Source organism: Pelophylax lessonae (assembly GCF_965119305.1).
Source record: "Pelophylax lessonae genome assembly, chromosome: 9".
Taxonomy (NCBI): Eukaryota; Metazoa; Chordata; class Amphibia; order Anura; family Ranidae; genus Pelophylax; species Pelophylax lessonae.
Genome location: NC_138776.1, coordinates 139,172,676 through 139,197,789, shown reverse-complemented (window position 1 = coordinate 139,197,789; position 25,114 = coordinate 139,172,676). Strand labels below are relative to the sequence as shown.

At 41.3% G+C, this 25,114-nt stretch overlaps 1 protein-coding gene across 1 annotated transcript in view; it reads right to left on the bottom strand.

Moving 5' to 3' along the window:
* Positions 1 to 449: 449 nt before the first annotated feature.
* LOC309564278 (uncharacterized protein) overlaps positions 450 to 25,114 on the bottom strand; it is a gene marked incomplete at its 5' end in the record, with an annotated part of 170,258 nt that continues 145,593 nt past the window's right edge. The window contains 6 exons of the mRNA XM_082268899.1: positions 450 to 823; positions 3,223 to 3,386; positions 12,752 to 12,905; positions 16,530 to 16,624; positions 18,088 to 18,264; positions 20,195 to 20,326. Coding sequence (XP_082125025.1) covers positions 553 to 823; positions 3,223 to 3,386; positions 12,752 to 12,905; positions 16,530 to 16,624; positions 18,088 to 18,264; positions 20,195 to 20,326 — 993 coding nt within the window. The 3' untranslated portion in view covers positions 450 to 552. The remainder of the gene's footprint in view (positions 824 to 3,222; positions 3,387 to 12,751; positions 12,906 to 16,529; positions 16,625 to 18,087; positions 18,265 to 20,194; positions 20,327 to 25,114) is intronic.

The window sequence follows — 25,114 nt, the reverse complement described above, 5'->3', positions numbered from 1 at the left end:
CATGCACGGGAGGGCGCAAACGTCTAGTGCATTACCACCAAACCATTTATTAAAAACACACAACAGTGATATACTTGAAAAGTAGAAATAAAATCAAGTTTGTCATATAGGCCGTTCCAGCTGGTAAAGCAAGTGACTTTATAGACACATGGTGAAAAAGCTTATGCGTTTTGGGGTACAAACTCTCTTCCCCAGAGCTAAGCCACTCTCCCCAGCTGGAGCAGCCTATATGACTTGATTTTTTTTCTACTTTTCAAGTACATCACTGTTTGTGTGTTTTAATAAATGGTTGTGGTGGTAATGCACTAGGCGTTTGTGCCCTCTTGTGTATGTTTTTGCAGTGTTTGGAGGACTGCTGCCCAGTCTGAGGAGGATGCATCGCTGAAACCATTGTCTGCCATAGTCCTGTTTTTGGGGAAGTCCTGTGTTTGAGCGCTGGATGGTGTTTTTTTTTTTGTTTGTCAGATGATCACTTATACCTGACTAAAAGACGCCATCATAGTTGCATTTACTTCCTTCACTGTTAATAATTGACTGTAAATGAAAAGGGTTTTACAAAAGATTGATTGGGCTAGATCTTCTTATAGCCTTGGTGTTTGGAAGTCCAACATCCTCATAACTTAAAGGTTCTTTGACCTCAATAAAAGCAGTAGTGTTAGATTCAATGCCGTGAGAAGTTTGAAACTCGTTAACAATTTTACTCCAAACATAGTGAATTTCGAAATCAGAAACTGCATTTTCAATAACAGTGTCATAGACATATTCTAAGTAAGTCTCTTCTATTCCATATTCTTCTTCTAGTTCATGTTCTTCCTCAGTTAGCCTACACAGATCAACAGACAAAACAATGTTAGTGGCATTAAAGGTTTAAACTATTTATAGCAGTATTAAATCCAAAACCAAAAATTTATTTTAAATGTCAGATATGGTAGCTGCATTCGTTTTCTTCTTTCAGGCTTTTTCCCCTCTGTTTTCACCTGGTGATCTGACCAGTAACAAACCTCCTGTATTAGAGTACCCCTAGTCTGGATGAATGAGCACAGGGGGCATGTTTGGACAGCAGCATTGTCAGTCTGGGGGTAGGGGAGTGTTAGATGAGCTAGCATATTTAGATTCAGTAACAAATTGAAGCTAAACTCCAGCTCATACAAGCAGTTACAGCAAACAGTTTTGCTTTCTTTTGGGATAAAAATTGCTAATCTAAATTATGTATAGTTTAAAATGTTAATCTTGAATCAGCTGTTTTCAGTGCTCAGATCTTGGTGCAGTACAGGAAGCTACACTATAACAATGCTGACCTGGGGCCAGGATGGCAAAACTCCCTCAGAACCTAAAAAAGGTAAGTAAGGATTTGAGAAGGTTAAGCTAATTCAGATGGTAAAGTACAAGTTGGAAAGCTTGTATTAAAAAAAAAAAAATACTTAACAAAACCAACACGTTTTGAGAATTTTTGCAAAATAACTATTAAAGAAGAGGTTGCATATGACCCTCCCTACATAAATACATTGGAATTTTTAGAATAACCTAGAGCTCAACTAAGATTAAGATTAGTGTCAGGTTCAGAGGTTTACGTTATAGTTAGTATTAATTTGGACAAGTGCTAATTTCAAAGTTCATTTTCAGCTCAGGCATTGCTAATTTCACCTCCTAAATTGACTGTTGGTCAGTGAAAACCCTGTGGGCTTACCTAAATAATTAAACATGCTAAATCATTATCAAAAATAGGTTTCTGGTTGATTATGAGTCCCCCATTTACCCACTGAACAGTATTTTTTCTTCTATTTTTTTTTTTGGTTTGGTTTTTTGCATTAGTACATATCCCCCATGGCAGTACCTGGTTTCTCGTGCCATTTGTTTTTACCAAAAGTTTGAAAATTGGCCTTGAAATTGGACAATCCAAGATGCATATAGACTTCATTATAGTTTCAGGCACTATGTTTGGGGTATGCAAGTGTTCTGCACATGTCCATTGCTTGAACTTTGCTTGGTTCTCTCATCACTAAACATTAGTCCTCATCATTCAGCTTCCGTTAACAAATTAAAGCAACACATCTCACAGTTTTGCATGATTTTAGCACTGACTTTGCAACTATCTGCATTTGGTTCTTTACCATCTTAGAGCCTCAAAAGAAGATGAATAAAGAAGAATTGTTCGTACTGGGCACTGCGATTTCAGTTTTGAATTGAGAACAAGTAGTTATATAATGCTGAGCATCAGTCAATTACTGTGGGTTCCTCTCTGTTCAAGGTCTAATGGGGGATATCTCCACCCAGGGCCACCACCCCAACAAATATCATTTGTACTGCACACTATTTATTAGGGCTCTGGAAGTGAAAAAAAAAAAAAAACAATCAAGGGTAAGTTCAGGCTTAGATTAAAAGTCTTGTTCACGCTCCATACTCCCCTATTGCACCCCCCTCGCCCACATGCCTCTTTCTGTTGGAAACATCCAGCTGCATTATTTACACTGCAACAATGTGAACACCAATCCTGGCTCATTCTGTGCTTGCCTACAACTGGCAGGTGCTATTGCAGACTGCCAAGCTGATTGCTGCAACTTCCACCTTCCATGATGTGTTACTATGGCTATTTTAGTGATTTTTTATAGGATATGTATGGGATGATGCATTTTGATTACCATGTAGTGTTTGTAGAAGCGGGGCTTCCCCTAGTCATATGCTTTTTTGGTTCATGGAACTTTTGGAACAGAAAGTGATGTTGGCAGGAAGTAGGGGGAGGGACTTGAACTCAGTTATGTGCTGAGCACAAAGGAGCAGGAAAAGTAGTTTTGGAGGGCTCCATAATGACATAACAACAAAGAAGATCTATGCCAGAGGGAACTTTACAAGGTCCAAAGAAGAAACTTCACCTGAATGATGCTAGCCTAGGACCCAATTTCTTGCAATCGTTTGTAGAGTAAGCCAAACTCCTATCCATACCTATTTGCCTGCCAGTTAACATTAACAAATGCAGAGTTAACAGCCTTCCTTTTCCCCTCCCTTACTCTCAGCTGAGCTTGGAAACAGGGCAATGCAGGGAGAGCTCTCTTGTTCTCTATGGCATGCCTGGTGCAGACTCAGTATAGAAAAAGAAACAGTTCACTTCTAATTAACAGTGGCCTGCAGCCCCCGTTTTCACAGTTTAGAAGAGTGGCAAATGCTTTATGCCTGTACTGCTCTTTGTCAATCCTCCTTGGAATGCCTAAATAAACAACAGCTTACCTATTTTGTTCATTCTTTCCCCTAATTTGTTGAATCACTTCAAGAATCACATTCAGTGTAGGTCTCTTTGTCGGATTGGGATGCCAACATTTCTGCATGCATTTTAGCAATTTGTTAATCTTATCATTCCAATTATCATGAATTTTGACTTCTGCATACTCTTCCTAAAAAAAAATGTAATTTACAGGAATTTACAAAAATACATACAAATGCTTGCGAACCACTTTGATAACTTCATTACATAATATGTAAAACATGATTCAGTGGGATGCCAACTTGGCAGAATTAGGTTGCCATAGGTAGTGTTTAGAAATTTAGTTATTTGGGTATTTATAAAACAAGGTATTTCAGCAGTTAAAGAAAGATAATTGTGTGTATAAATATACAATTAATTCCAGCCTGCAATATTTATTCATATAAATATGCAAATTGCATCACCTTGAAACGTTTTGTTCTAGGCTAGAAACGGGGAGCTGCAATCAGAATGTAGAACAGACTGAAATTTTTGATATTTAAGGGTTCATTTAGTGTTGGGGCTAAACATCTGACATTCTAAAGTTGTTTATTTATGTTCCTTTTTACAGCAATCCTAGTTGTGATGCCCAAGAACTAGTCAGTGTGGTTGCTAACCATGTGATTACCATATCAATTGGGACATCACTTGGTTTTGTTTATTTAACAAATGATAAATCACTGTTATAAGCAACCATTTTTTCTGAAAGAAATCCATTCAGTGTGTACTATTGTGATTTGCTGTGATTGGCCACAGTTAATCGCATGGTACAGATGGGCTATGATTGGTCATGTCTGCACCATGTGATTACTGTGAACAATCACAGAGATCAACACAATAGTACACAACGAATGGTATAAATGGAAGCCATCCATTGTGTACCATTGTCATGTGATCTGCTGTGATTGGTCACATCAATCACACGGTACCAGCAGTGGCCCTGTACACTGATCTGTCATCCACTGTGTCCAGTGAGCACTGCGAGTGACAGATTGGACCACAGCATGGCCCAATCCTGGGAGGATGTCATATTATATTTACCCAGGATTGGAGAGCTCCCGCTCTGCCATCATATTACAATAGACTGGGCGGAAGGTGGTTCATCTCTTTCCTTTCTTTCTTTCTCTTTCCAATTTTTTCAGTTTACACATAGCATTACTCCTTTCCAATGTTATATAGGTATACATTGATTTGTCTTTGCAAAAAATAGTAACCAATAAACCATCTGTTTTGAAGGATAGCAAAGAATTCATCAAGATGCTAAATATCCATTGGAAGAGCTATTATGTATTGGTCACAATCGATGTTAATGCATTGTATACAAGTATATGGCAGGAGGACATGATGAAGATTTGATGGGGCTTGAAATGCATAATTCAAAAGTGAACAAAAAGAGTATATATTGGAGTGTCTAAGACCTCACCATGAAAAATAAATATTTTTGGTATAGAATTAAATATTATTTCCAGATGAAGAGTGTGGCTGGCGAAAGATATTTAAAAGAAAAAGTGATAAGAATTGGTTTTTTACAAATGCTTCATAGATTACATGATTACTTTATAAGAAAGAAGTTAGGAATCCTTAGAGGTTTTCCTAGGAGACATCAATAGAAATAGATATGGAATTTAATTCTCAGGAAATGGAGCTATGAAAAGGTGCATTTTTTTAAACAATATTTACAGACGGAGAGAGGTCCTGTACTAAATGCATTTTAAAGGAAACAGACAGATATAGCTTCCTACCCACCTATAGCTGCCATCACCCAAAATGGGTAAATAGCATGCCTAAGGGGCAAATAATAAGAATGCAGAGAAATTGTGACCTGGATACTGATTACAATGAGCAAAGCAATATCTTAAAAGATTGATTTTTAAGGAAAGGGTATAAGAATCAGAAGTTAGCACAGGTAGGAGAGGATGATGGAAGCATTGACAGAGGGGAATTATTGAACAAGAGTACTAAGAAAGATAACAGGAATATGGAATTTCCCTTTGTAATGGAATCAAACAGATATTACAAATGAATTGAAAATAAATTGTCACAAAGCATTAGTCAATCTTTTTAAAAGAAAAGGTACTGGGTAGAACTTTTCCAAACATCAAAAATCTATTTCCAAAGGGGCAATTAAACTGAGGAATATGGTGGTTAAAAATGTCATTGATCCCTTAATAAAAAAAAGCAACATTTTTGAATACCTAAGGATTATATCAATGTAATACCAGCAGGGAATATAAAATTAAATCATTTATTTCCTGTTGTAGTACCCATGCCACCTATGTACTGGAATACCTCTGTGGCTTCCAGTATGCAGAACAGACTACTAGGCAACAGAGTAAATGGATCAGTGAGCATATAAACAATATAAAAAAGGAAAACAACAAGCATAGCATGTCAAAACATTTTAAGGAACATCATAATAAAGATGCTAGAAAGTTGACATTTTATGGGATCGATAAAGTGCAAGGTCATTGGAGAGGGAAAGATCAAAGAAAACACGTATAACAGAACGAAACCAAAGGATTTATACTTTGGACATATTAACACTATTTAGATTGAATATCGAAATCCATATCAAATTGTTTCATTACTAATTACTAGGCATTTAGAATAAGGATGCTAAGCCTAAGTTCAAGGTATGATATTTGTATTTTTGTATTTTGTAATTTTCTTAATATTTTATGTATTTTGGTATTATGATAAAAGAAAAGTGAATAATTATCTGCACATGTATTGATTCAATAAGGAAGATTACCAGCTCATATGCCTTCAAGAAATGTGAACTGTATGAATTAAATACAGTTGGATGGATGCAATATAGTTAGTGGTAGGAGCTTTCTGCTGAGGCTCTTGAAAATGTCAGGACGATGAAACGTGTTGGGGCAGAGCAGGAAATTACTTAATCGCACACGGTACTCAAGAAAGTGACGCTGGTACACCTGGAAGTCAGGTCTGAATAGACAGCCGCTGATTATGGAGCTGGTATCCCACAAGAGATGAAGCTTTCTTTACCTTTGTGCAGGGAAAATCACTTAATAATGCCAGTGGGCATTACCTATGTGTTTTTAATGGGCAAGTTTTAAATTAAAAAAATAAAAGATATTACACTATAGCGGTCTCTCTTGTTTTCTCTATGAAAACTTATTAGGTGTATGGAGACTCATTGGTGAAAAAAGTGAAGAAGGTCCTGGCTTGAGAGTAACCCTGGAAGTTGTAACCCCCTTGGGGAAACATAAGTGTTTAATGACAAATCATATCACAGGTGGTCATGGTGATCTGGTGAGTTTTCTGGCATGAGGGTGGAGGATCACGGATGCTATTCACAGACGATAAGCACAGGAAGCAATATAACAAACGGCATAATATTTCTGGAGGAATTTTGCACAGCACTGGGCACTTTTTGAAATATTTTTCATTGGAAATGTATTTATACACGGACACTTTAAAGTGTTACTAAAGCCTATACGTTTTTCATCATAATGCCTCCTATGCAAAAACCTTCTGTGCACAATCTCCTCCAGCCCCCCCCCCCCTTATTCTTACTTGAGTCATTGGCTTCTGCTGCTGTCAATCAAATGCTGTGTCGAATCAGTGGGGGGCAGGGCCAAGCCACCTGCTCTGTGTCAATAGGTGCCCCCATGAAAAGCGGCTTTTCATGGGGGCACTTACCAAAGAGGAGGAGCCTGGAGCACTGGCAGAGAACCTCAGAACTAGAGGATCGGGGCTGCTTTGTGCAAAACCATTGCATAGAGCAGGTAAGTATACCATGTTTGTTATTTTAATTTTTTTTTTTTAAATAAAAATTTAATGTCGCTTTAATATGTTTGGTGTTGTGTTGTATGACATTTATTAGTTAAAGAATGATGCACATGGTAAGCGCTGTATATGCAGTAATCCATATTATTTGACACTAATGTTTGGTTGTTGTAATACAGCAGCTGGTGTATGTGTAATAGTTCCTAGTACTGTTGAATTGTGGTAATGTTTACATTAGTGTATGGAATTCTAGCTCAGATACAGGCTTGGGCTTTTTTAATTCCTCCTACAATCTTCTTGACACCCATAAACCCCTGTGCTCTCACAAGCCCCTGAGCAGTTGCTCGCTCTCCCACCCTTAGGTGCTCAGAGGTATTACACCTGAGTGATTGAATATATGGTCAAGTTCCAGGTACTCCACTGTTAGTCCCTGGGTGTGGGCAGCTGACTTGGAGCACAATAGCACACAACTTCATGAAAAGACTCAATTGCATAGAACTTGTGCCAACTTTGCTGAGCCAGAAATGGGATGGTCCTTTGTCTACAGCCATTTGCCTTTGTATCCAGACTAGATGCTCCTTCTGCCATTTACCTTTGGATTCGGCTCTAGGATCCCTCCAGCTGCTCACCTGGACTGGCAAACCCAACCTACCTCACAGTCAGAGGGATACTGTTATTAGGGAAATGTGAATAGCCGTTTATACTTTACTGCTTGCATTATTTTATTAGTCATCCCCCTCTGTGTTCTGTCTCTATCGAGTTTATGAAAAACAGAACTGTTCTGCCACCTAGTGACCTATTTGGGCATTTCTTCTAGTGGCTCCGGTTTTGTAAAAGCTACATTACTTGTTTTACACTAGGTACTGTATGAAAATCTGTTGCTTTCATAACCTTATTTGCATTGTTATCCCTACTCTGCATTTATTCAATACACGCCACTCTCATACACACTGGACATTTTTACAGCTGCTCCTAGGGGCACCTGGTGTTTTTTTTTTCTGCCTCTAAACTCCCCTGCATGCCAGCCTGTGATGGGAGTAACTTTGGTTGGGGGGCCCGTGGAACCCAGCTTACCTTCGAGAGGTTGAGAAATCCCTCTCTCAGCTCCCTAGGCCCCTCTTATGTGTAAGTCCCCCTGTGTCTATTAGGGACACAGGGTGACCAAGAAAATTATGGACTTAATGGACACTGAGAATATGGTTTGGATTACTCAAATGGGACAGTAATAATTGTCAACATTATACAGTATCTCACAAAATTGAGTACACCCCTCACATTTTTGCAAATATTTTATTCTATCTTTTCATGTGACAACGCTGAAGAAATGACACAGTGTGCAGCTAGTATAACAGTGTAAATTTGCTGTCCCCTCAAAATAAATCAACACACAGCCATTAATGTCTAAACCACTGGCAACAAAAGTGAATACACCCCTAAGTTAAAATGTCCAAATTGGGCCCAAAGTGTCAATATTTTGTGTGGCCACCATTATTTTCCTGCACTGCCTTAACCCTCTTGGGTATGGAGTTCACCAGAGCTTCACAGGTTGCCACTGGGGTCCTATTCCACTCCTCCATGATGACATCACCAAGCTGGTGGATGTTAGAGACCTTGCGCTCCTCCACCTTTCCGTTTGAGGATGCCCCACAGATGCTCAATAGGATTTAGGTCTGGAGACATGCTTGGCCAGTCCACCACCTTTACCCTCAGCTTCTTTAGCAAGCCAGTGGTCGTCTTGGAGGTGTGTTTGGTGTCGTTATGTTGGAATACTGCTCTGTGGCCCAGAGAGGATCATGCTCTGCTTCAGTATGTCACAGTACACGTTGGCATTCATGGTTCCCTCAATGAACTGTTGCTCCCCAGTGCCCGCAGCACTCATGCAGCCCCAGACCAAGACACTCCCACCTCCATGCTTGACTGTAGGCAAAACACACTTTTCTTTGTACTCCTCACCTGGTTGTTGCCATACATGTTTGACACCATCTGAACTAAATAAGTTTATCTTTGTCTCATCAGACCACAGGACATGGTTCCAGTAATCCATGTCCTTAGTCTGCTTGTCTTCAGCACACTGTTTGCGGCTTTCTTGTGCATCATCTTTAGAAGAGGCTTCCTTCTGGGACCATAGCCATGCAGACCAATTTGATGCAGTGTGTGGCGTATGGTCTGAGCACTGACAGGCTGACCCCCCACCCACATCTCAACCTCTGCAGCAATGCTGGCAGCACTCATAAGTCTACTTCCCAAAGACAACCTCTAGATATGACACTGAGCATGTGCACTCAACTTCTTTGATCGACCATGGCAAGGCCTGTTCTGAGTGGAACATGTCCTGTTAAACCTCTGTATGGTCTTGGCCACTGTGCTGCAGCTCAGTTTAAAGGTCTTGGCAATCTTCTTATAGCCTAGGCCATCTTTAGGTAGAGCAACAATTCTTTTTTTCAGATCCTCAGAGAGATCTTTGCCATGAGGTGCCATGTTGAACTTCCAGTGACCAGTATGAGAGAGTGAGAGCAATAACACCAAATTTAACACACCTGCTCCCCATTCACACCTGAGACCTTGTAACACTAATGAGTCACATCATGACAGCGGGGAGGGAAAATGGTTATGTGGGCCCACTTTGGCCTTTTTTGCTTAGGGGCATACTCACTTTTGTTGCCAGTGGTTTAGACATTAATAGCTGTGTGTTGAGTTATTTTGAGGGGACAGCAAATTTACACTGTTATACAAGCTGTACACTCACTGCTTTAAATTGTAGCAAAGTGTAATTTCTTCAGCTTTGTCACATGAAAAGATATAATAAAATCTTTACAAAAATGTGAGGGGTGTACTTACTTTTGTGAGATGCTGTATCTCAAGGAATATATGAAGACTCTGGGACTCTAGGCCTAGCTGCCTATTGCCAATTAAAGACTGCTTCACACAGTCAGACTCATGCTAATATCATCAGCTCAACCACCTGTCTTCCACACATTGTTGATTATGCTGATTTACTCATCTATTATGTACTGTGGGTTCTGTGTTTATACTTATGATAATGTGTAATGTATTTTGTTTTAGCCCTGTTGCAGTGCTGAGTTAATTAACACATTAATGAAAACATTATCTAGGTCTGCATTCCTATTCACATATTGCTTCTGTCCAGATGGCCAGGTAATTAGTTCAGGTTGATTATATTTCTGTACACAATTTCATCAGCATAGCATAATGTAATCACGCACTTGACCTGGTGGGGAAATCTGATCAGGAGGGGGTGTCCTCCTGTGTGGCATATATTGTGTGTGAGTTTGTTCATTAAAGGTTCCAGATTGATAAAGGCTATTCAATGCTAGTTTTGTATGGGGGCGGCTGGAATATCTGATATCTATGTGCAGACTGGAGGAAGCGGTATTCTGACGGAAGCCCACAAACAAAGTGTGGGTCGCGGTTCCATTACATTGGTGGCAAGCGGTGGGGTGCTTCCTGCAGTCTGGGACTTCCAAACCTCCACTGGGATCCCAGGTCCGGATAACAGAAGAGGAGAGGTACAGATACCAGCCGCCATGGAAGAGGAATTCGAAAGGAGGTTGCGAGAGCTGCGGATACAGCACAGGGACCAGTGTCAGAGCAGGTCCTGCTAGGATGGTCTGATTCAATAAGATTGGAACTCTGGAAGGAAACGCTAGCCCGTAAGCAGTGACACCAGGGAAAAATCCCCCCCTCCATCCAGGAAAGGTACTGGTCACAGTATGGATTGCGGGTGCTGTTTTTGAGAGAATAACCGCACAAGGAGCAGACAGCTGAGTTAAACAGGCTGGTCTGGACAGAGATGCATTTGGAAGAGAGCTATAGAGCCCTCCGGGGGCATGTATCCCAAGCATGCCCTTGGATAGCGGATGACAGCCCAACGAAAGGCTTTGGCTACGGCAGCCTGGGACTGTTGTACAGGAAGCTATCAGGAACCCTAGCTTTGGGATCGATTTGAAGTGTCAGTTAGAGGAAATTTTGGATTACAGAGAAGAGATCCTAAACATCTAGGAAGTGTTCTGGGCACTGCAAGATATGGAGTTTCTGGCTGTTCAGGAATGGGAGCTGGGTATTGCTTACAGACGGCTGCTAGACTCTGCGCAGCACCAGGGCTAGGCTCCCCTTGCCTGGAAATATCCAGAAGTACCAGTTGACAGTCCAGAAATCCTGACTGAAGAATCAACAATCAGGCACAGTAACAGTGTGCTTTGCTCACCTGCAGCTATGGAAGCAGAGCTCTTATGGCGGTTGCAGCAAGTGTTGACTCACCGTGATGAACCTGTTTCTGCACAGGACGAGCTTGGATGGAGGAATGCATTTGTCCAGCAGCTGCATAAACATACAGGAGAAGAGGAAGCCATCCTCATTCCCCAGCCATGGATCACAGATTTAATCAACTTTTCATCGGAGGATGTTATGGATAATAAGTCACCTGTCAAAGTATTGGCGCTGGGCCCAAGGGCCACCAACCCGTGCCCTGGACTTTCAAAAATTCCAGAGACTGGGGATTTATTAGATTTTTCTGCTGGGGAAGAACAACCCAGTAAGCCTACAGCACAAAAGCGGCATTCAGGCATTGCACTGCAGACCTCTGCCCCACACCAGCGGCAGTTTCTGGAGGCCCAGGGGGGAGAAGGTGGTGGTCACTCCCAAGCAGCAGATTAGGATCCAGGGGGAGAAGGGAGAGGAGGTTGATATATATATATATATATATATATATATATATATATATATATATATATATATATATATATATATATATATATACATATTACTGGCCTCTGTATTTGTCCTAAAATGACTATGATGGTGTATGTTGGCTGCAATTGCTAACCTTGGCTTTTATAGTCTCTAATCTAGAACAAATATAGCAATAAAGAATTTGGACGCTCATTCTTGTTATGGGTCTGTGATTTAAAGTAGAAGTTTGAGGTTTGTAAAAAATAAAAATAAAAAATACATATTCACATCTGTGTGATGCTGCAGCTGTCCCCCAACAGCTCTAAACTTGAGGACTGAGTGATCACATGACTGCTCAGTTCATGGTCAGAGAATGGTGACTGTCAGAGCTGGAGCCAGCTGTAAATCAGACAGCTGGGTGATTTCCAACAATGTGGTCAGGATCTCTCCAGAGCCTGGAGTGGCTTTGTATCGTCAACCGACAGCGGGCTTCAGCTGATTTTGGGTCAAGAGAGAGCACAAGTAAGTACACTCCTGTGACTCACAAGAGAAGTATGAAGAAAAAAGCTTCTGTCACACTTCTCTTTTAAAGGGTAAGTTCACCTTCAAGGAAAAAAAAATAAATGCACATATTTTTATATTTAGTATTTATTTTTTTTCTTCAGGAAAGCATTGCACCCACTATAAGTGGATCGTGGGTGCAATGTTAGACTCCTCCTTTCTAGCCATAACTCCATACAGGCTTTTAATTAGAAAGCTGGAGAAAGCGTGAATGGACTACAAGTGTGCTGATCAGCACTCTCATAGTCCATTAAGAGCTAAAAGCCATGTGCCGTGGTGGAAGACAGGACTTGTAATTTCTTCATTCACAGATCCCTGTGCTGGAACCTGATATGGGTGTAACATGTTCTAAAGCTGAACCTATCCCTTAAAAGTATTGAAGACAGTATACTAGCGTTTTCCAAAGAAGGTCAATAATGCGAGCTTCTATACTTTTCTCATAACAGTTACTTTAAACTCACAATAAGGTTATTAGGTGGATAACAGTTTTTTCAATCTTTTTGCATCTTTTACCATGTATCCTTTGCATTGATGGAATGGCTCCAGTGGGTGATTTGCATATATTTCCATGTTCTGTTTGCTTATTGCTTCCCAAAACACAGCTGCCAGGCTGAAGATGTCAGATGCTTTTGAATACATTTGATTAGCTCTCACTTCAGGTGCTGACCTGTGAAAAAAATAAACCAAAAAATGATTTTTTTTTTTAATACAGCAATGCAGTCCAGGTACGTAATAGATTGATTTATCCCATTTACATAAACAGAGGTTTAGCAAACACAAATGTAATATTTGTTTAACCTCCCTGGCGGTATGATTATGTCAGGAATTATGTACCAAAAGCGGTACAATTTTTTGCATGGAAATTTGGCGTTATGTATTATAGGCCAACAATTCTTAGTAATTACTGACTTAAACCTGACCAAAACAAGACTAGTAGACATCCCAGATGTGATAAATTTGAAACACAAACGCATGAATTATAATCTAATCAATAATATAATTTTATTATATAATATATATATATATATAATATTATATAATAAAATGATATTATTGATTAGATTATAATTTATGCATTATATTATATATATACACACATATATACATATATATATATATATATTATATAAATGTTATGTGTTTGTGTTTTGTGCAACATTTGAATTTCCCTCCCTAGTTCCACTCCCATGCACCATTGCTGCTGCAGGGAACGGAAGCAGGAAGTCATCAGACCGACGGAGGAGCAGCGGGGATCTCGGCTGGCGATCACAGCAATGGGAGATCATCGCTGGATCGCCAGGAGAAGGTAAGAGACACCGCTGCACGCTCTGCACATCCACCCCGAGCGTGACTCGGGGATACCAATAATAGCATGGAAAATCCACCCCGAGTCACGCTCGGGGATACCGCTAAGCTGGTTAATCAGCAGGAAGGAACAAATTATGTTATTGAAAGGGATTTTACCCAAACAGAGTGTATTTTTGTATTGTATTGAGCTACTTTGGCAAAATTAGCTTTGAGACTGGGTTCACACTCTTGCGATGCGGAGACCAGCGTGATTTCAGTGCAGGTTCCTGCATCCCATATCTCTGGCAGGCAGTTCACATTGCCCTATGTGAACCACTGTGGGTGTCAATACAAAGATAATGACACCCCCAGATTACAACCATGCGATGCGATTCCAGTGCGGACCAAAAAAAGGGTCCTGCACCATTTGTGCCTGAATGCGATGCAAATTCAGCCATACAGTTTGTATGGCTGAATTCGCATCGCACAGACATGTGATGTGCACAGCAATGAGGTGCCAATCACATGCGATGTCTAGTGTGAACCCAGCCTGAGGGGTGTATAACTTATTTAATCTAGGGTTTTATTTATAAAACACAGCTTTCACCTAGAATTCAGACATTTTTCATATTGAATTCAATTAGAAAAATGTTTGAATTATGGGCGAAAGTTGTGTTTCTTTTGTGTGTAAACATTAATACATAGATGCCTTAGTGTTCTTTGTAATTGTTGTTTTCAATGCTTTATGTATGGTCTTTCATTTGTAGACTGTAGTGTTAACAATGGGCTGTTTTTGGCACAAAATTGGATCTAAGATAGTTGGAAGGAGCTTATATAATGTCATGAGTCATTTAAAGTCCTTTGCACTCTTAAAAACCACCAAAAACAACATTTAATTCTGCCGTCAACATTGACTCTAAAGCATTTCACCAAAATGGCAAATTTAATTAGAATCTCCTGATTTTAAACACAAATTTGAGGAGGTGAAAACCCTCAATTTGTGAGAGTCCATTATGGCCAAAAGTTTTAGTCTGAGTGTATACATTTCTAGAATTCAGTGAATTTGATATTTAGGGGCAGATACATAAAAAGCATGCACTATCTAGTGGCTCACTTCAGCTTCCAGCAATAATTTCTATTGCACATAATTAAAACAATAATTCTGATTAGTTGCTATGTACACAAAAAACATGTTGATGTTAGCATCCTTTTCCAAAATCAGCCCCTATGTGAAGACAGAGCCACTGAAGAAAACTAAAGCAGACCTTCACCCATGAAAATTCCCTTTCTATACTGGTTGCTTCTCTCTCTCTCCTACATGCTTGGAGAACATTTCCCCCTTTTTATTAAAGAAAAATGTATTACCTTTTTTTTGCACTGCCGGCCAGTACTGCCTTCTCACCTAGACGAGAATGATGTAGGGCCCCCCACTGCCTCCTGAAATATCCAAGCAGAGTGCTGTTGAGGAGTGCATGTCACTGCAAGATTCTGTGCATGCAAACACATGGCACCTTGTCTGCCAGGTATTTGCAGAGACTCGCAGCATGACTGCGAATCCCCTGTGCATGCACAGATGTGCCGCAGTTCTTTGGGACCAAGCAGAGACCTCTGGCATATCCGCACTAACATGGGGTTATGTAAAGATGCCAGAACAGAAGGTGGATGAGAATGTCCTGGGAGTGAAGTTCCTCTAGTTTGCTCTGCCTGATATTCTAAAATCAATTTGAAAAGGAGATGGTGGTGATAGGTCTGAAGAATGTTTTTAAAGTGCTCTAAAGCCCTAGAAGTGGATCAACCTTTAGAAAAGGCTGTTCTTTAAATTGAAGAATAATCTTGGATAAAACTTGGAGATTCTTAAGTGTGATCATGAAAAGAAGAGAAACATGGAACACCAATGAAAGGTGGGCCAATCTGCTACAGTAAAAATATGTTTTTGTTTTGATGTAAAGTTAACAACAAATGTGGCTACCTTATAGGCAATTTGCTAAAATAGATGTAAAAATAAGGGTTTCCCTACAAAGAAGACATTGAATATTAGTCTATCTCACTAGTTCAGCTGTGGTTAAGGGAAAGGGCTGGTCCAAGAATCTTCAGAAACTGACATTTTCAGGGGTGTCGATTTCCTGCCCCCCCCCCCCCACACACACACACACCCGCACCCTCTATTTTCTTCCACCTCTCCTCCTGGGGACGATACTTATTTCCTTGAATAGATTGTGGCTGATTAACTCAAAAAATTAAATATACAGACTGATTTTTAAGGGATTTCACTGTATCACTTAACAGAGTGTGATTCATGGAATGCTAGTTTCATGTAACATTGTTTCAATTTTACTTATTTTGTTTAACATTTAATGTGTATTTTTAAACACAATATTTGAAACAAAGTCTCTTGGTCCAGTTTTCCTAAAGGAATCCTAAAGGATTTCCTAAAGGATTTGAAAAACAAAAATAAAAGATTTAGTCTTCCTCTCCAACACCAAATACCAGAGTTGCAGTCCTTCATTTGGTTGCTGAATATGTCTGCCCATTATCCGTGCTACAAGATCCAGATAACTTTAAAATGCCTATGAGACCACCTATAATTTGGGGTCTCAATTGTTGGTAAGAGGCTGCATGATAAGAGATGGAGGAGATCACTGGTGTACATGGACTAATTACCTTGAATAGAGTGTGGCTGATTAACTCAAAAAATGAATATACAGACTTTTGAGGGATTTCACTGCATCACTTAGAGAGTGTGATTCATGGAATGCTACTTTCATGTAACATTGTTTCAATTTTACTTTTTTGGTTTAACATTTAATGTGTATTTTTAAACACAATATTTGTGGGTTTGACGGTAAGGAGAGCTTTCAGCGCAACATATTGTTTAATTGATAAAGAAAATGTTTTGACTTTAGTAACACTTTTTGTATTTCAGTAAAGTTTTATTTTCCTATTATTTAATTAAAATGGAAAACAAATAAGCATGCAAACCAAACAAAAATAAAAGATTTAGTACCATTTTTTAGCATCACGCGGCATCATTTTAAAAGCATGTGTCTGTCGGCCTTCCAGAGACATGGCTCTTGCAAAATGGCTGACCTTCACAGAACCCTATTGTGTTAGAATACATAGGAATTTAAATTAAGGTATTTAATACATTTTCAACTGTTTACACATTCAGTAAAACAAATAATTGAGAAACTAAAACCTAGCATGCTTAGTTATAACATCATCAGTATACGAGAAGTGACTGTAAAGCTGAAACAAAGTCTCTTGGTCCAGTTTCCTAAAGGATTTGAAAATCTACACTGAATAAACTGTGTGAATATTTACTTCAGTTATCAATCATGTGAAAAGCAAAACCCTGTTGTCTTCGAATGCATGTGCAGATATAATAAAAAAACAGGAATTTGAAGGAAATAGTCACATACACACACACACTATAGTGACACAATTTATTTAGTGAAAATTCCCAACTCCAACTCCTTTAGTAAATCACTTTCCTTGCATCCTTCCGTAAAAGATAGGTGGTGATGGTGCACATGTGCTGTAATGCAGAGTGCATTAGGTGCAAATATGACTGCAAACTAGTGCACTCTTTCTGTTACCTCAATGAACTGATGCAAAATATCCTAAACCAATGTTACTAAGAACCCCACCAATGGAAAATACAACCTTGATAACTCCCTGGACAATGCTTTCTCTGGACATATGCATCTGCAGCCCTATACTACTTCCCTAAAGCAACCAATTGTGCCCTATAGTGCCCAATCACTTTGCTTTCCTACTGCTGGCTGCTAATCATTAGTCAATTTGTCAAAACCCCAGCTTTTTATCCACTATCTTGACCACAAGACTTTTTGACTAGAGATGGGCAACTAATGCAAAACTGCTACCAGAATATGCCTGATATGCTTCTTACATCCTGGGGGCAGGTACGTTACATCACCCCCTAGGTATTGGAGGTACAGGAGAACCTGATTTCATTTAACACCCAGCTAGTTTTTGAATGCCCCTTTTGCTTACATCTCTGTCCCCATTTTGACAAGCAAACAATCAATATAGCAAGTTGCTTGCAGAGGCTCTTAAATACAGAGATATGATTTCATGTGCTTAAGGTGCTGGATTTTTTTATCCAGGGGAGTGCATTGTTTTTTTACTAAAAAAATTGAGGCGCAAAAAACAGCAGATGCAATACTGAGCAACAGGTTCACATTAAAGGTGGCCCACCAGCTGCTACCTTATTTTTGTTTTCCCATTACGTCATTCGGCCTCCAGGAGAAAAGATAGGGGGCTCCATTTAAGCTCAATGTCATGACTTGGGCCAAGCACAATTTTAAGGATGCTCTCCTAGCAATGTGCAGCCAACCATCAAGCACTAGCTCTTTCATGTAGGAGTCACATGTTCCCCATTACTGGAAGTACTAGTTATTTTTCCTTACTTCCAGCAGGGGAGCATAAGAAAGGTAAGTATGTGCCTTCCATTGGTAAAACACAGGGTTACATAAAGAATGTGTTAGTATTTCCAAAGCTGTAGTCAGTTCTCTATGAAAAAAAAAAAACACGACACCAACCTTTTTTTTATTTATGTATATGTGATCACATCTTAAATCACAGTGCACAATATTGTGGTTGTGTAATTCTAACAAAGCCAAAGTGATCTGCTCAAGGTAGGAAAACAGCTGTTCTATACCAGTATCGGAACTGATGTTACTCAGTTGGCACCTATTTCCATCACATAGTTTTGAAATCTGTGAAACAAAAAGAAAACAGTAACTAAGGCTGCCCCATTGAAAGTCTCAAATCACAGAAATATCAGTTCCAAATGGATGTTGCTTTTATGGATAAACTTTGGTCAAAAAAGAAAAAAACTGATTTTCAAGTAGTGAAAGGACTGCTACCTTCTTGTAAAAAGTTATTTTTTCTGAACAGTAAGCTGCTCTAAATTCTGTAGTACAGGGCACTTTTATGAACTCCTCTGAGGCTGATACCTAAGCATCTCTCCTATTTCCAGAACTGAAAATATGACATGAATTTTATGGTGCTTTTTCACCCGTGCATGTGCACACTTTTCCATACATATATGTACTCAAGTCTTGTGCTCCCCATTGACTGTCCTAGATATTTATTCATGTCTTGCTTTGATGCTGCTGCATATTAGTGGGTCAGTCACTGCTCTAGGAGTGCTGTTAGTCCATCTATTTCATCTTTGCTTCCTGTAGTTCTCAACTTGTACCTGATTCTCTAACCTTTATCCTCCTGCCCTGACCTCTGCTCTGTCGAATCTTACTTTCTCATTCTATTTGGTTCTGGCCTCTGCCCTGTCTCTGACATGCCACATGCCTAATCCCTCTGAACTTTACCGGGGTCATAGCCAGAGGCATAACTAGAACCTTCAGAGCCCTGGAGCAAGAAACCATGAAGGGCCCCCTGCCCCCCCTTCCATCCCAGCCCTGGGCTTCCAGTTCTGGGAGGGCATTCATGGACACCCTCCCAGAACCCTGCCTCCCGCCTGCCCCCTGGGGCACGCATCCAGCTCAATCTGTAGCTGCTGTATCTTTCAAACACAGCTGACCACAGATCACGGTAAAGGGCCAATCACAGTGGCCCTTTACCATGTTATCAGTTGTAAACAGACTTGACGGTTGTCAGCAGTCCTTTCCTCCCACACTGTGTCTGTGTGAGGAGAGGAGAGCCATTAACCAGCAAGATTGTCAGTAAATTGTTTACACTTATGATCAGGGCACTGATCATCAGTGCCCTGATTATCAGTGACCCCCTATCAGTGCCTATCAGTGCAGCCTATCAGTTCTGCGTGTCAGTGCTCATCGATGCCACTTATCAGTGCTCATCAATGCCGCCTATCTGTGCCCATCAGTGCCACATATCAGTGTTGCCTATCATTGCCGCCTGTCAGTGCCTCCTCATCAGTGCCTCCTCAGTAGGACTCTGAGCTGAGAGCTTCTCTCTCATACAGCCCATAGTCTGCACTGACAGCTCCCCATCCCTCCTTCCTCGCACAGATGGGGGAGGAGAGAGCCGATCAATTTAATGTTTAAATTCAGCTGCTTGGCTTCACACTTCCCGTGGTGCACACAGGAGGAGTGGGGCAGGAGCTGGGAGAGGATGCAGATCGATTCCTTCCTCTCCCATCCGTGCGAGGGAGGAGGGAGGGGGAACTATCAGTGCAGGCTCTGGGCTTTATAAGAGAAACTCTCTCAGCTCAGAGCCCTGTGGCCAGAAACCCCGCTGGGGCCCCCCGACAGTGGCAGAACCCTGGTAGTTCAGCCACTGTTATAGCTATTATTTCACTACCATAGTCCAGCTAGTTCTAGGAACACCCAAAAACTCTAGGGACACCCAAGTACCAATGCATATACTATACATAAAACTTCAAACAGTGGCAACTAATGGCAAATGGCACTGTAAAGAGGTATTGAATCTGATTTAGCCTGAACCCTTACAGTGTTAATAACTCCTGCTTTGCTCTTTTTCCCATTTTAGAATGAACTGTCAACATAATTTTAAACGAGTACAGAAATATGGGAGTTACTGGCTCTGGAGCTGTAATCTTAATTCACTGGCTTCATTACATGCTGAAAGAAAATGTGATCATTCTCAGCTATTACTGTAATAGTGTATTATTTCAGGATAATACTAAATGTAGCAATAGCGACATACCAGAATGGTCTTGTAGTGCACACTCTTTATTTCATTCACAGTTAAAATGTTTTCATGGTTTAGTTGCTGTAGTTTTCTCCTAGTATTCAGGTTCATTTTCACTGTGACTGTCTCAATAAGCTGGTCATTTACCTAAGTAACATAAAACAGTGTGAACACAAAATCTATTTCCATAGAACAAAACACAAGTAGTGTTATGGCAGGATCACACATGCACTACTGTATTCATGGTGCCACACAATGCACAGATTAGTTAATTGCAGTGCTATTCATTTTAAATGGCACCCCAACATGCTAAAGTAATGCATCTGCTTTGCAGCATGCTGCAGGTAACAAACTACAATACGTTATCTTGAGTTGTGTTCCCAAAAAAGGGTCAGCTGAAGTTTCCGGTGTGCAGAGGTGCATTTGCTTGCACTTCCATCTTCTTCTGGTCTTTTTCCAGGTTCTTAGTTTTTGCCAATCTTAATTGGCCAGGAAGATGTAACTTCTGCATACATACACAGAAGTTATATTGTTCCAGTATAGAATCGTACCAAGACTGTACACCAAGCTACTCATGTACAGCTCAGTGTACACATTCAGAAAAAAAAGTGCTGACAGGCAGTAGAAGCATGTAGACAGATTAAAGGAAAAGCTTGTTTGGCTGTACTTCTCCTGTGGATCACAGGAGTGGGAAGTCCACTGTCAGTTGATGTCACAGATCCAGTCCAGACTGGGGAAAGATTGCAACAATATGAGGCACAGCAGAGAGCCGGTGAATGACAGTCACCAACTCTTTGCTCATGGAGCACTGAGAACCGAGTGATTAGCGACCCTTGATCGCGCAGTTCTCAGCCTTAGAGCCGGTGGGGAACAGATGCAGCATCGGACTGATACTGCATCCATCTAGTTAAGTATGATTAGAAAAAAAGAAAAACACAAACATCTCTTTTAATCTCATTTCTAGTGGCAGTAGTCAAGGGGACAAACAAATAATATAGAATAACTCCCTAGTGGGGACATGGACAGCAAAAAAACCATAACAAAGGCTCCAACCGGTCCCTATTTCATCCAAATTAAAAATATAAAAAAACTTTAGATGCATTCTTAATGAATGCATGTGGATTCAAAATGAGAACCTTTTTTAAGGTAACAATTGTATACACTGACAAACTCATGAAGTCTAGTAAAGTTTTAACTCCAAGACTTACATGGCCTAGTAAAAGCAAGTTAAAGAGGAGATTTAGGCATTGTCTCTGATGATTAGGGCATTTTGAGATTTTACTTTAGAAAAGTATTAAATAATTTGAGTGTCAAAAGTTTGTGTTATCCTAATCCACAGATTTTCATAATTTGGTGACAAGGTTCAAAAATATAACCTATTGCCTTGCATTGGATACTTGCTCAATCATTTTGACAGCTTCAAGGTAAACTAGCCAAGTCCCATTCGACCTGCAGAAAACTGACACAAAGGGAACACACAAGCTCCAAAAAATGGATTTTTGTAAAATCTTACCGTAAAATCCTTTTCTCTTAGCTCATTGACAGACGTAGTCCTCGGTGATACACCACCTTCGGGTTATGTTGCCTCCACAGGAGCAGGACTAGACAGGAAATTAAAAAGTTCTGGCCACACCCTAGGGGCAGTCCCAGAGGGTATATCCTCTCTCTCTCTGCCTCAGCAAATCAGTTATGTGAAAAAGCAGTCTTTAGAGATTTAACCCAACCCAACTCAAAAAACAGAGGGGCGGGGACTACGTCTGTCAATGAGCTAAGAGAAAAGGATTTTACGGTAAGATTTTACAAAAATCCATTTTTCTCTAGCGCTCATTGACAGACGTAGTCCTCGGTGATACACCACCTTCGGGACGTCCCAGAGCAGTATCACAAATGAGGGGTGGGAAAATGAAATCAAATCCCAATCTAGAAGGCCCAACCGATGCCTTTTTTTTTTTTTTCAAACAGAAAAAAACCCTCGAGGTAGACCACCGGTCTCCTCAAATTGCGGCCTGCAAAACCTTGCGGCCAAATGAGGCATCCGCCGATGCCGTCACATCAATTTTATAGAATTTTGTAAAGGTATGTACCGACGACCAGGTGGCCGCCTTACATACCTGGACCACTGACGCCTGATGGCGAAAGGCCCAGGAAGTACTGAGCGCTCGAGTGGAGTGCGCCCTAACAGGGAACGGAGGACTCTGACCCTTAATAGAATAAGCCTGTACCACCGTTTGTCTAATCCATTTGGCAATGGTCGCGGCAGATGCAGGCAAACCCTTTCTGGGGCCATCCGTGATCACAAAAAGTGAATCCGTCTTACGGAATGATTCCGTAGCTTTCAGGTATACCCTGATTGCCCGAACCACATCTAAGGAATGCAACGCATGTTCCCGATGATGCTTGGGCTGAGGACACAAGGAAGGTAGTACAATATCTTCATTCAGATGAAAATCTGAAACCACCTTAGGAAGAAAGGATGGCTTAGGATGAAGTACTGCCTTATCCCTATGAATCACTAGGTATGGGGACTGGCATGATAATGCAGCCAGTTCTGACACCCTGCGAGCAGAAGTAATAGCCACCAGGAAGGCCACCTTCTGGGATAAAGTAAGCAAGGGAATCTCCCTGATGTTTTCAAAGGGAGGTTTCTGTAGAACCGACAAAACCAAATTAAGATCCCAGGGCGGTAAGGGCGCGCGGACTGGAGGAGCCAGGTGCCGCACCCCCTGGATGAAATTCCGCACCAAGGACTTGGTAGCTAAAGGTTTCTGAAAGAAGATTGTTAATGCTGAAACTTGACCCTTGATGGTGCTCAAGGCTAGCTTCTGCTTAACCCCTTGTTGCAAAAAGGCCAATATTCGAGTCACCGAATAGGTACGTGGAGGAAATCCTAAAGATTCGCACCACGCAATATAAGTCTTCCATGTGTGATAATAGACCTTGCTGGAAGTCGCTTTCCTTGCTTTAATAAGGGTAGGAATGACTGAAGCTGACAAACCTCTGTCCTTCAGTACTTGGGTCTCAATGGCCAGGCCATTAAAACCAGCGACTGTAAAGCATGATGGTAAATTGGTCCTTGAGACCACAGACACTCCCTGAGACGAAGTTCCCACGGAACGTCTGCGACTAGCATGTTCAAGTTGGCCAGGCCGGCTTGAGGAGGCCAGCCTAGAATTTCTAGGACCACTGGCACTGATAGAATCTGAACCAGGCGTCCCTAGATGTATCTGGCCCCGACCATCCGAGAAAGTCTGGTCGTTTTCTGTTCCCACACATTTATCAGATACCTGATTGTTATCAGGAAGGGTGATCTTTTCTGGTTGAACCTCAGGGACCGAAGTCACCCGACTAGAGGCTACTTGGCCTATCTGGTCAACCAGATCCGATTCCTGTGAGGTATAGGGACTAATCTTAGGAAAAGGTAAAGGAAAAGATCTATTCAGGGAACGGTAACTACCGCTTCCTGTAGTACTTAAATGTTGGAAGGGAAGAATCGCACCGGTAGTAGTGGTTGATGCTCGATCTAATGTCCTGAATACCGGTGAAAACGTCCCCCCACCCTGAAACCGGGTGGGGGCGCACCTTCAGGCTGTGTACTCCTTTGCTTCGGGTTTGGCTGGGTTGGTCCTCTGCTTGTCCGACCAGCCCTTCTTGAACCCTCCTGGAGGAGTCTTGCCTTTCCCGCTAGTACCAGCCGGGCGCCCTTTATGGGCGGTAAAGAAAGGTCCTCGCTTGTTGCGAGGTCCCTTAGCTTTAGCAGCCTGTGGCAAAAAAGTGCTCTTGCCCCCAGTGGCATCCTTAATGATTTCATCTAGGTTGGCCCCAAATAGACGATTCCCCTGAAAAGGGAGATTTGTCAAGGTCTTCTTGGAACCTAGGTCAGCTGACCAGCATTTTAACCACAGCACACGTCTGAGGATGACCGCTGACATAGATGCATGCCCTAATAGGGGAGTAGTGTCCAAGGCTGCGTCACAGATAAACTGTAGCCCTTGTATAATCTGTTCCATCAAATCAGATGTCTCCTGGGGAATATCTTTTCCCCTAAGGTCTTGGCGTACCATTTTCGCCCATTCCGTAAGTGTCTGGGAAACTAGACCACTAACAATTACTGGTCTAAATGCTGACCCTATCAGAGAGAAGATGGTGCGGGACTCTGCTTCCATCTTTCGATCCACCGGATCCTTAAAGGACGAAGTGTCCTCCACTGGGATAACCGTGGCTTTATTCAGCCTGGAAATAGGTGGATCCACCACTGGTGGTACCGTCCATTTCTTAATGATGGATTCCTCAAACGGATAGCGTCTAGCAATACGCTTGGAAATAGTAAAGGTACGTTTAGAATGCTCCCATTCTCCTTTAATCTGATTACCGAAACATTTGGGTACAGGAAAAACCTTCACCGTTTTGATGGGCTTATTAGTACCAAAAGGAATCTCTGTTTCAGTTGCCTCTGCCGGTAAAGCCTCAAGTTTTAAGGTTTCCTGCACTGCCACAACTAGTGCGTCCACTAATGCTTCTTCCTGAATTATAGCAGGAGAAGAAGCGTCCTCCTCACTGTCTGAGGGGGCTTTACCTGGGATAACAGCCCTTGCAGAGGAATCTGCAACTGCAGTGACCATCTCTGAATCTGAGTCAGAGGTGTCAGATAGATAGTATAGGGGTAGGCGGGGGTCGCTTCCTTGACCCCCGTCCCTGACAGGCCGCCTCCACCCGAGCCACCATAGACTCCAAAATTGCTGTAAATGACTCTACACTCTGTGCACCGGCGGGTCCCGTGGCCCCCTCGAGGGAAACAGGTGGGGGAATATGTGTGGCAGGGTCCATGATAATTCCAGTCACTTTCTGGATAATATAATTCAAAAATAAAAAACTTTTTTTTTTTTTTTCCCGACCCCCAGCGCCACAAAAAGCCCCTTAGTGTTACCTGCTAGGGAT